The sequence below is a fragment of the Salvelinus fontinalis genome, chromosome 11 (genome assembly GCF_029448725.1).
Source record: "Salvelinus fontinalis isolate EN_2023a chromosome 11, ASM2944872v1, whole genome shotgun sequence".
NCBI classification, from domain to species: Eukaryota; Metazoa; Chordata; class Actinopteri; order Salmoniformes; family Salmonidae; genus Salvelinus; species Salvelinus fontinalis.
In genome coordinates this window covers 49,362,518-49,375,123 of record NC_074675.1, presented here as the reverse complement: position 1 = coordinate 49,375,123, position 12,606 = coordinate 49,362,518, and the positions used below count along the sequence as shown (strand labels likewise).

The following is a 12,606-nucleotide window of genomic DNA, read 5'->3' as shown; positions in this document are numbered from 1 at the left end:
CATCACTCAAGAGAACGTGTTTCCACTGCTCCATAGTCCAATGGCAGTGAGCTTTACACCACTCCAGCCGACGCTTGGCGATCTTTGGTGTGCGGCTGCTCGGCCATGGAAACCCATTTCCTGAAGCTCCCGCCGTACAGGTTATGTGCTGATGTTGCTTCCATAGGTAGTTTGGCACTTGGTTACAACAGAGGATAGACATGCTACGTGCTTCAGCACTCCTGTTCTGTGAGCTTGTGTGGTCTACCACTTCCGTTGTTACTCCTAGACGTTTCCACTTCCCAATAAGAGCAATTAGATTTGACCGGGGAAGCTCTAGCAGGGCAGAGGTTTGACGAACTGACTTGTTGGAAAGGTGCCACATTTAGCTCTTCAGTAAAACCATTCTACTGCTAATGTTTGTCTATGGAGATTGCATGTCCGCATGCTCGATTTTATACACCTGTTAGCAAAAGGGGTGTTCACATACTTTTCTATATCTAGTGTAGATGCCACGTCACAATACGTTGACCAATTACATTGAAACAACGTTGACTTAACCAGTTTGTGCCCAGTGGGTAACCTCTGAACTGAAGGTAGAGTTGCATCAAAGATTGACTATTTACAGTCGATTCACAGTGCAATGTCAGCCCCCTACAAGGCTGTTACCATGTTTATGCATACTTTAAGTCCTTCAGGTCCTCCAATGTAAAATATATATAAAGACAGTTAATTTCACACATCATTTTGACACTTTTTTATTTCTTGTAGGTTTTTTTTTATATGCCAACATAGCAACTTTTTTCTTGTTTTTTCCTTTAAATGACATGGAATTTCAATATGTACAAAAAACAAAACCACCAATCATAATGTTATCAAAAAACAGTCCCCTTGTTTCACGTTATTGCTAAAAATGTTACAAACTGCACAGATTTCTACCATCAGCAAACCCTTCGATCGCTGAGTATACTACCACTGACTGACACCTCTGTTTACCATTACTGGAACATTACACACAGAGACAGAGACAGAGACAGAGACAGAGAGAGAGAGAGACAGAGACAGAGAGAGACAGAGACAGAGAGAGAGACAGAGAGAGAGACAGAGAGAGAGACAGAGACAGAGAGAGACAGAGACAGAGAGAGACAGAGAGAGACAGAGAGAGACAGAGAGAGAGAGAGAGAGAGAGAGAGAGAGAGAGAGAGAGAGAGAGAGCGAGAGAGCGAGAGAGCGAGAGAGCGAGAGAGAGAGAGAGAGAGAGAGATGGAGACAGAGTGTGTGTAAAAGGATGCGTGAGGGGGACAAGAAAGAAACGATAAGAAATGGGACTGTAGCAAAGTTGAGCGTGCAGAGCTAAGAGAGTGAAGTGAAAACGTAGGTACAGAGAGACACAGAGGAGAGAGAAACATTACTACTCCATAATGCAGCCAGCCAATCGTCTTGAGGAGCATTCAAGGCAGAGCGTGTCAGAGAAAAAGGCTCCTCCCACACGGCTTTTCATTTATTTAAAGCTGCTTCTCGCTCCGTTCCTGTTTAGCAGTGCATGACAAATCTATGTTATAAAAAGACATTTGGCATATTAGAGGATACATACTTACGTTGTTCAGAGCTCATTAACCCCCCCCCCCCCCAAAAAAAAACAGCTGCTTTTGGAAAAAAACAAACAATATGACAAAATTAAAACTGCTTGCAAGTACAGTATGTACACAGTATTTGCAAAAAGCTTCACACAAGGTTAGGAGAGTATTTCATCAGATTTTGTTACCAGGTTAATCGTTTGTTCAGATTATAAAAAGGCATGTAACAACATTCCACCCCTGTAAGAGAGAACTGCCTTCTCCTCGTTGAGTAAAACGTGAGAACTGATGCTATTCTTGACCATGAAAACAAACAACTTAAATTGGACTAGCGCCGTTGCTAACTAGCATAGCTGGTCCCATTGTTGAAAAGAGTTATGGGATATTAGAATCCCAAAACAAAAAACCCCAAAGCAGAAAGACAGGTGACACTGACTGGAGAATGAGTCGGGCATTAGACAGGCTTTCCCAAACTCACTTTTCCCAGCTGACATCCTGAAAACACCGAGCAAACCCAAACAGATTCAGCGACCACCTTATTGACATCACAATAGAGTAAAGGGTTTGGAAAACGCCAGTAGCCTTTTCTCTTTGTTGTGTAAAGACATTCCATAGTAAGGTGATATGTGACAAAGCTCATGTTGGTTCCATGCTGCAAACTATTCAATTCAGGTTGATCGGACCCATTCTTGAATGAATTAAAAAGATGAAACAACTGTTGCTGAACCGACAGCAACTGGCCTTTTGTAAATCGACTCCCGGGCCAAAGTAGACAGCAAGGACAAGAAAGAATGACCTTATTTCTTTGACATAAAATAAAACGGGGAAACTTTATACAATAATAAAAAATATATATCATCAATATTACACTGTTTACATTAACATCAATGGCTGAAGAAACAGGTGAGGGGGGGGGGGGGCATCCCATCTGTTACGTTTGTATTTTTAGGGAAAATATAGCACTTTTTTTGTTCCCTTTTATTAAATGGATTTGACTGTTAAACGGGTACATGATGAGAGGCCAGTAACACTTGTTAATTAAAAAGAGGACAGATTCAAGTTTCAGCACCATAGTTCTTCCTGGAAGAGCATACAGTTCCACTGTAACACACTATGATCAAACTATTGGCTTTTATCGTCTTCGTCATCCACACATTACTATGCCAGAGAAATAATCACTTGTTTTATATTTGGATCGAATCAGAAGATGGACAACCAACCTGCAAAAGTCCATCTTTACAAGAACATCGATTGTTTTGAACATGAACAGTGGACACACGCACAAACACACTTTGAAACGGAACGAGTGTCGCTCACCGATCCAATGTTACAGACTCGACAGCAGATCGTGAGCACAAACAAGCTGGTGAAGTAGGTGGTCAGGCATACGAACCTCGAGAGACACGACCTGTATAATATTGCTGTACGTTTCTCTAAATATACATCTTCAATAATACAGCCTACGTCTAGAAGGCCTTGTTACTTCTAACAGAAGACTTGATCACCATAAATACATTGGCTGGGTTTGGCTGCTTTCAGACAGTGACGTAAATTGTTTTGTTCGGTCAAAAACCACAGGACGTTAGTTAAAAGGCTTTTAAATGAGTCACAGTGCTCGCAAGACAATGGTCTCTAAAACGGAGAAAACACGACTGCTGTGATGATGAAGTAGACATATACAGTATCAGTCAAAACATTTACAACACCTACTCATTCAAGGTAAAAAAAAAAAAAAAGTTAAACAATGTTATACATTGTAGAATAATTGTGAAAACATCAAAACTATGAAAAAACACATGTAGTAACCAAAAAAGTGATAGATATATCAAAATATATTTGAGATTCTTCAAAGTAGCCACCTTTTGCCTTGATGACAGCTTTGCACACTCTTGGCATTCTCTCAACCAGCTTCATGAGGTAGTAACCTGGAATGCATTTCAATTAACAGGTGTGCCTTCTTAAAAGTTAATTTGTGGAATTTCTTTCCCTTTTAATGCATTTGAGCCAATCAGTTGTGTTGTGACATGCTAGGAGTGGTATACAGAAGACAGCCTTATTTGGTCAAATACCATCATTACTTTAAGACATGAAGGTCAGTCAACGCAGACAATTTAAACAACTTTGAAAGTCGCAAAAACCATCAAACAGGATCACCACAGGAAAGGAAACCCCAGAGTTACCTCTGCTGCAGAGGTGAAGTTCATTAGAATAACTGCACCTCAGATTGCTGATGATGAAACTGTCTCTCATGAGGAGCGCCACAGGAAAGGAAAACCCAGAGTTCCCTCTGCTGCAGAGGTGAAGTTCATTAGAGTTACCAGCCTCAGAAACCGACAATTAACTACACTTCAGATTGCACCTCAGAGTTCAAGTAACAGACACATCTCAACATCAACTGTTCAGAGGAGACTGCGTGAATCAGGCCTTCATGGTCGAATTGCTGCAAAGAAACCACTACTAAAAGGACACCAATAAGAAGAAGAGACTTGCTTGGGCCAAGAAACACGAGCAATAGACAATAGACCAGTAGAAATCTGTCCTTTGGTCTGGAGTTCAAATTGGAGATTTTTTGTTCCAACCGCCGTGTCTTTGTGAGACGTAGAGTAGGTGAACGGATGATCTCTGCTGCGATAAGCCATCCCATCTGGTTTTCACTTAGTGGGACTATCATATGTTTTTCAACAGGACAATGACCCAACACACCTCCAGGCTGTGTAAGGGATATTTGACCAAGAAGGAGAGTGATGGAGTGCTGCATCAGATGACCTTGCCTCCACAATCACCCGACCTCAACCCAATTGAGATGGTTTGGGATGAGTTGGGCCGCATAGTGAGGGAAAAGCAGTCAACAAGTGCTCAGCATATGTGGGAACTCCTTCAAGACTGTTGGAAAAGCATTCCTCATGAAACTGTTTGAGAGAATGCCAAGAGTGTGCAAAGCTGTCATCAAGGCAAAGGTGGCTATTTGAAGAATCTCAAATAAAATACTGTTTTGGTTACTACATGATTCCATATGTTATTTCATAGTTTTGATGTCTTCACTATTATACTACAATGTAGAAAACAGTAAAAAAATAAATAAGAAAAACCCTTGAATGAGTAGGTGTGTCCAAACTTTTGACTGGTACTGTATGTGTTGTACTTTCACACTGAACAGAGTTTGTTTTAACAACACATCCTCCAGAATGCTGATCGTATGTATGACAGTGTGTTTTTGAAGCAGTGACACAAAGACAGCATTATGGGTTATGTTGTCCAATGAAACACATTTCTGTAACGAGTCCAGGTGAAAAATATACAGGTTAGGACAACGTAATAATTCCATTGGGCAGCATTAGAAAACAAACAACTTAATTGGACTAGTGTCGTTGCTAACTAGCATAGCTGGTCCCATTGTTGTAAAGAGTTATGGGATATTAGAATTCCCTTGTCATCTTCAAACTAGTAATGAGCAGAGATAAGACAGACTTTTTCCCCACACAGATACTTTCTAGTTACGTAAATGAAAAGGGCAGGTCGTTGGAAGGGTAATGTTACTCTTTGACATTTAAGTTAGCGGTAAGGCCACATCGAATTGGAAGTGTCTGTCTTTTCCGTTTTCTAAAACCAATGAAAGTTTTAAATGCCACCAGATCTATACATAAGAAGACACCAAGGCCAGGTAACACAATATACTGACTGACAGATTTGAAGACGTCGCTGGACACTTCTGTGGCGACCAATACAGCAACATGATCTCAACTTTGGATATGTGATATGATTTTAGTTGACTGTATTAATATTACTGTACTAAGGCTACATTTCATTTTAACGACTAGACTCATTAAATGTGTATGAAAATGACAAACTATTTTGTAACTGGAAGTCCAGTTTTTAACATTTTAAATAAATGGAAGAATTCACGTCACCATGGCTCCATGTGTGATGTACAGACATGCTGTACTTTCCAAAGGAAACGTAGCTTGTAGCACACAGAGTATTGCAGGCAAGGCAGAGGCATTGCTTAAAGCTTTTCTTTTTAAAGACTTCATAAAAAAAACAATGAGAATACAAAAATTAGGCCCGCTGAGGTTACTCACTAACACAAACAAACCATCGGTTAGGTAAAAAAAATCCCAAGACTAGCAAAGTATCAAAAATTCAACGTTCCGTCGAAAAGACCGAAAGAAGCAGGCATTTGATGGAGACAAGAAGTAAAGGTAGCTATAATACACATGCCAGGTCGGAATTTGGACAACAACAAAAAAAGCCCAAAGCTCGGGAAGAAGAGAATAGAAACTATTTGGTAACAAAAGTGTACTATATGTTTCATACAAAAAAGGTGAAAATGTACCTTTACTGAAGCTTATGCAAGACCCTTGGTCCACAAAAACGATGTTATCGTCATGACATTTTTATGTGTCCCACTATGTCCACTCCTCGCTCTCCCTCCAACAAAGATACATTTCGTCCCTTTACAGTAACATAGACGACTAACGAGACAAAAAAAAGAGGGAAAAAATAAACAGAGGGAGGGGGAAAAAAGAACAGAAAATCGACGGTTTTGTTAACGTACTACACATGTGGTGGATGTATAGTTGTTGTAGTCTCCGTTAAAGACACTGGCGCGCTGAGCCAATAGGAACTCCCTATTACACAGCTCAAACACCAGAAACCGACACGTATGTCCCTTACCAATCACAAAAGGGCAGCGGCGAGGAGTTCACACAGTTTCTCCTAATTCCGCTGGTTGACAACTTTTAACATAGGAACTTATCTTTTGAATTCCTCCTTTTTCCGTCCGATCAATTTTCAATTTCAGCTTCTTTTGAATCCCAGATCAATATGCAGCACTTGTAGAGAGTCAGTGTACTTCATAGTCTTTTTACCATGTGGTACATTTTGCTCTCGAGGCATATTGTGTATAGGTGTGTGTGTGTGTTTGTGTGTGTGTGTGTGTTTGTGTTAGGACACCACGGCCGCAGCCGTGGAAGAGGATGTGACTCCTGCGTTGTTGGGGCCGTAGCTGTTGTTAGCGTCGCTGTTGCTGCTAGCCGTTAGAAGGCGGTCGCTGCCCGCACGTAGGATGGCTCCGGCGGCGTTGCAGTGTGGCCGCGGCCCAGGCTCCGGCGTGTAGGTGAAGGTGAGCGTGGTGGAGTAGATGATGCCGTCGTTTCGCACCAGCGTGACGGGAACCTGCACCGGCTGACGTACCCAGCGCCAGCCCTCGCGGAAGGCTGAGATGTCGGGAACCACGCACAGCATGCTCTCCGCACACCTACACCAGCAAGCAGAGAGGAGAGAGTCAGACAGGCTTGACTAGCTATTTGGGTTGAATCCCTCACTGTGTGCCGACCTCACTGTTGACTAAAGAAAAGGTAGGTCATGTAAAGATCCCACATCGGTTGAGTATTGTCTTTCATGGTCCTTCGAGCAGGATTTGAACAAATGACTTAAGTAAACCACTGATAAAATGGATCCATAAGCACTATGGGAGGGTCATGTTTTCCATAGTGTTTATGATTGGTGAGCCTCAGATCTTGTAGAAAAACAGTCCTGTAAAACCTCACTTCGATACACACATCTCACACAAAATGGGTCAAATGGGGAGCGTGGTGTTAACATTAGGACCACTTCCACACCATTCTGCAGCCGATAACAACCTCAACGTTTCACTCTTCCCAGCGGGGTTTTAAATTCCGGTTGAATCCTACCGTTTATTACAGGACAACCATGGAGCTCTCTCATCTGTTCTAAAGACCTCTCTCTCTCTACCTCCATGGGTGGCAGACAAACACTGGGTCGCTAATTCATCTAGAAAATTCTACATCAAAAAGGAAAAACAGTACCTTTTGAAGAATGTTTGGCGTAGCCTAAAGGGTGTGCTTTGAAAATGGAAATATCTGAGCCTAAATTGAATTCACGTTTGTTCAGTTAGTACTCATTAGGCCAGAACATTGCTTTGACTTGGATCAAAGCACGGCTGTAAACTGTCTGGGTTATCCCCTGGTTAGTACTCATATAGAGATTATAATGAGTAACAAGGTCAGACTGAAGAGGGACATCCCCTTCCCCTTTACAGAAAGGTGTATCTTTTGTAGCCGTTTCAGTTTGACTTTAGTAGAATGAAATAGTGTTTCTGATTCCAAATCCTTTCTGTCTGGTCAAGCTACAGTATTCTGTCTGGTCAAGCTACAGTAGTCTGTCTGGTCAAGCTACAGTAGTCTGTCTGGTCAAGCTACAGTATTCTGTCTGGTCAAGCTACAGCAGTCTGTCTGGTCAAGCTACAGTAGTCTGTCTGGTCAAGCTACAGTAGTCTGTCTGGTCAAGCTACAGTATTCTGTCTGGTCAAGCTACAGCAGTCTGTCTGGTCAAGCTACAGCAGTCTGTCTGGTCAAGCTACAGTATTCTGTCTGGTCAAGCTACAGTAGTCTGTCTGGTCAAGCTACAGCAATCTGTCTGGTCAAGCTACAGTATTCTGTCTGGTCAAGCTACAGTAGTCTGTCTGGTCAAGCTACAGTATTCTGTCTGGTCAAGCTACAGTATTCTGTCTGGTCAAGCTACAGTATTCTGTCCTAAACAGGTTCTGTCTGGTTGGCAGGAAAAACTTGAACATTTTGGGAAATTTAGCATAATTTTGCACCGCCGTATTGAGCCAGCTCCCGGTTGAAAGGAGCAGTGAGGTGTGTCTGTCGGTACCTGTACATGGTCTCTGCCTCCACGTCTCCGAACCAGACCCTCAGGTTTGAGGTGAAGTTCTGTCCCGTCAGCTCCAGCATGGCCACATCCCCGCCCCCGTTTAGCTAAACACACACACACACACACACATAAACACAAACCATACAAAAGTGTAAATGTTTTTCTGGTGTGACAGAGGAAGAGATGGAATGTGGTAAAGGGCCTAAAGGGTGTTTGTTTGAAGTACTACAAGAGGAACAAATTGTTGTTTATAATTAGGAATGGAGTGTGCATGTGGCCTATGTGCGCATGCATATCTGTGTGCGTCCCTCTCTAACCTGTAAGCTCTCGACTACAGGCACGGGGGTGACAGGTGAGTGGACGGGGCCCATCCCCTCGTAGAAGGTGTACTCAGCCTTGTCCGTGCTGATGATTGTCCAGGACGCTCCGTCGTTGATCATCTCTTTGTTTGGTTCCTTTGGGCATGGAGTGGCCTGGGACACACACAGACAAGTTAAAGGGACATGCTAGCTCTTCACCATATTTCAGATATAGATGGATAAATAAATGAATACAGCTGTGTGTAATGAATCTTGGTTTAGTTGTTTCTATGGTGATCTCTGATGTAGAGATCACACCTCCACAAGGAGCCTATCACCCTAACGCTATATTAACGCTCAATCTAATCCGTCATCTATCGAAGATGGAATCAAAAGGGGAAGAATAACCTCTTAGCAAAACAAAGACTGAATTATTCCGGCAATGGGGATCTGCACAGGGCACTGACAAGGGTTGCCGACCATTTTCAGGTGGGATCTGATAAACAATGTTAAAAATATATATATATATATATTTTTTTTTTATGTAACCTTTATTTAACTAGGCAAGTCAGTTAATTACAAATTCTTAATTACAAATGGCCTACACAGGCCGAACCCGGACGACGCTGGGCCAATTGCACGCCGCCCTATGGGACTCCCAAACACGGCCAGATGTGATTCAGCCTGGATTCGAACCAGGGACTGTAGTGTCGTCTATTGCACTGAGATGCAGTACCTTAGAAGCCTGCGCCACTCGGGAGAATTTGAAGATTGTAAACTGGGTATTACCGTAGGAACCAACTCATGTTCACCATCCAACAATACTGTTTCTCACAAGATCATTCTGATTGGTTACTGCAAATATGGGGTCAATTTAAGTAGTCTCAACACGTAATGGAAGGTAGTCTCAACGTGTAATGGAAGGTAGTCTCAACGTGTAATGGAAGGTAGTCTCAACGTGTAATGGAAGGTAGTCTCAACGTGTAATGGAAGGTAGTCTCAACGTGTAATGGAAGGTAGTCTCAACGCGTAATGGAAGGTAGTCTCAACGTGTAATGGAAGGTAGTCTCAACGCGTAATGGAAGGTAGTCTCACACTCACTTGAAACTGTATGATCCTCTCTTGGGAAAGGCACAGGTACATGCGCTCTGTGTCCTTCAGGTAGAAGGAACACTTGTGCAGCTGGGAGACAGGGTCGTCTGCATCCAACAAGGCCGTCTGCTTGTCCACCTTACGGATGATCTGACACACACAGACAGGCTGGTGTTTAGGGTTTAGTTGCTTAGAGCTCAGTGTACAAGTAACATCATTCACTTTCATTAGTGTGTGTGTGTGTGTGTGTGTGTGTGTGTGTGTGTGTGTGTGTGTGTGTGTGTGTGTGTGTGTGTGTGTGTGTGTGTGTGTGTGTGTGTGTAATAAAGAGAAAGTGAGAATATTAACATAAAAAAGGGAGAGAAACATGGAGAGAGGAGAGAAACACGGAGAGAGGAGTGAAACACGGAGAGAGGAGAGAAACACGGAGAGAGGAGAGAAACACGGAGAGAGGAGAGAAACACGGAGAGAGGAGAGAAACACGGAGAGAGGAGAGAAACACGGAGAGAGGAGAGAAACACGGAGAGAGGAGAGAAACACGGAGAGAGGAGAGAAACACGGAGAGAGGAGAGAAACACGGAGAGAGGAGAGAAACACGGAGAGAGGAGAGAAACACGGAGAGAGGAGAGAAACACGGAGAGAGGAGAGAAACACGGAGAGAGGAGAGAAACACGGAGAGAGGAGAGAAACACGGAGAGAGGAGAGAAACACGGAGAGAGGAGAGAAACACGGAGAGAGGAGAGAAACACGGAGAGAGGAGTGAAACACGGAGAGAGGAGTGAAACACGGAGAGAGGAGAGAAACACGGAGAGAGGAGAGAAACACGGAGAGAGGAGAGAAACACGGAGAGAGGAGAGAAACACGGAGAGAGTACAGAAACAGATGTAAAAGAGAGTGAAGTGGTGGGTAGTACCAGGCGTGGCAGGGCCATCCCGGTGACAGAGCAGACCAGTTTGACCGTCTGTCCATAGTGGATGTAGCCATCTCTCACAGTGAACTCCTCTCCTTCAGACTCCTCGTCATCCACTGGGAAACAGGACACACAACATTCATCTTATGTCCCAATAGCACACACACTTACACTGAGTAGAAACCATTTTAGGGTGGAAATGTAACGTCAGGCCAGCCTCTCAACAATCCACTTTAAAACAAAGCATGATATTGTCATTTACCCATACCATGGATTCAGAAAATATTCAGACCGCTTGACTTTTTCAAAATGTTGTTACGTTACAGTCTTATTCTAAAATGGATTACATAAACAAATGTCCTCATCAATCTACACACAATACCCCATAATGACATCACAAAACCCCATAATGACATCACAATACCCCATACTGACATCACAATACCCAATACTGACATCACAATACCCCATACTGACATCACAATACCCCATAATGACATCACAATACCCCATAATGACAAAGCAAAAACTGTTTTTTAGAATTTTTTGCACATTTATATAAAAAAAACAGAAATACCTTATTTACATAAGTATTCAGACCCTTTGCTATGAGACTCAAAATTGAGCTCAGTTGCATCCTGTTTCCATTGATTATCATTGAGATGTTTCTACAATTTGATTGGAGTCCACCTGTGGTAAATTCAATTGATTGGACATGATTTGGAAAGGCACACACCTGTCTATATTAGAGTTCGACCAATTATGATTTTTCAACGTCGATACCGATACCGATTATTGGAGGACCAAAAAAGCCGATACCGATTAATCGGACGATTTTTAATGACAATTACAACAATACTGAATGAACACTTGATTTAACTTAATATAATACATCAATAAAATCAATTTAGCCTCAAATAAATAATGAAACACGTTCAATTTGGTTTAAATAATGCAAAAACAAAGTGTTGGAGAAGAAAGTAAAAGGGCAATATGTGCCATGTAAAAAAGCTAACGTTTAAGTTCCTTGCTCAGAACATGAGAATATATGAAAGCTGGTGGTTCCTTTTAACATGAGTCTTCAATATTCCCAGGTAAGAAGTTTCAGGTTGTAGTTATTATAGGAATTATAGGACTATTTCTCTCTATACCATTAGTATTTCATTAACCTTTGACTATTGGATGTTCTTATAGGCACTTTAGTATTGCCAGTGTAACAGTATAGCTTCCATCCCTCTCCTCGCTCCTACCTGGGCTCGAACCAGGAACACAACGACAACAGCCACCCTCGAAGCAGCGTTACCCATCGCTCCACAAAAGCCAGAGCAAGGGCAGAGCAAGGGGAACAACCACCCCAAGTCTCAGAGCGAGTGACGTTTGAAACGCTATTAGCGCGCACCCCGCTAACTAGCTAGCCATTTATTTTTCTTACTAAAAATAATCGGCCAAATCGGTGTCCAAAAATACCGATTTCCGATTGTTATGAAAACTTGAAATCGGCCCTAATTAATCGCCCATTCCGATTAATCGGTCGACCTCTAGTCTATAAGGTCCCACATTTGACAGTGCATGTCAGAGCAAAGACCAAGCCATGAGGTCGAAGGAATTGTTCGTAGAGCTCAGAGACAGGATTGTGTCGAGGCACAGATCTGGGGAAGGGTACCAAAACATTTCTTAAATGGAAGAAGTTTGGAACCACCAAGACTCTTCCAAGAGCTGGCCACCGGCCAAACTGAGCAATCGGGGAGAAGGGCCTTGGTCAGGGAGGTGACCAAGAAGCCGACGGTCACTCTGACAGAGCTCCAGCGTTCCTCTGTGGAGATGGGAGAACCTTCCAGAAGGACAACCATCTCTGCAGCACTCCACCAATCAGATTGAACTCTTTGGCCTGAGTGCCAAGCGTCACTTTTGGAGGAAACCTGGCACCATCCCTACGGTGAAGCATGGTGGTGGCAGCATCATGCTGTGGGGATGTTTTTCAGTAGCAGGGACTGGGAGACTTGTCAGGATCCAGGGAAAGATGAACGGAGCAAAGTACAGAGAGATCCTTGATGAAAACCTGCTCCAGAGC

General features: G+C 42.9%; 1 protein-coding gene across 1 annotated transcript in view; it reads right to left on the bottom strand.

Annotated features, from left to right (window-relative positions):
• Positions 1-721: 721 nt before the first annotated feature.
• The window catches only part of rbpjb (recombination signal binding protein for immunoglobulin kappa J region b), a 100,925-nt gene continuing 89,040 nt past the window's right edge, over positions 722-12,606 (bottom strand). Inside the window, exons 7-11 of the mRNA XM_055938979.1 lie at positions 10,539-10,651; positions 9,635-9,775; positions 8,552-8,707; positions 8,235-8,338; positions 722-6,813 (exon numbers count right to left, since the gene is read on the bottom strand). Of these exons, the coding sequence (XP_055794954.1) occupies positions 6,501-6,813; positions 8,235-8,338; positions 8,552-8,707; positions 9,635-9,775; positions 10,539-10,651 (827 nt within the window). The 3' untranslated portion in view covers positions 722-6,500. The remainder of the gene's footprint in view (positions 6,814-8,234; positions 8,339-8,551; positions 8,708-9,634; positions 9,776-10,538; positions 10,652-12,606) is intronic.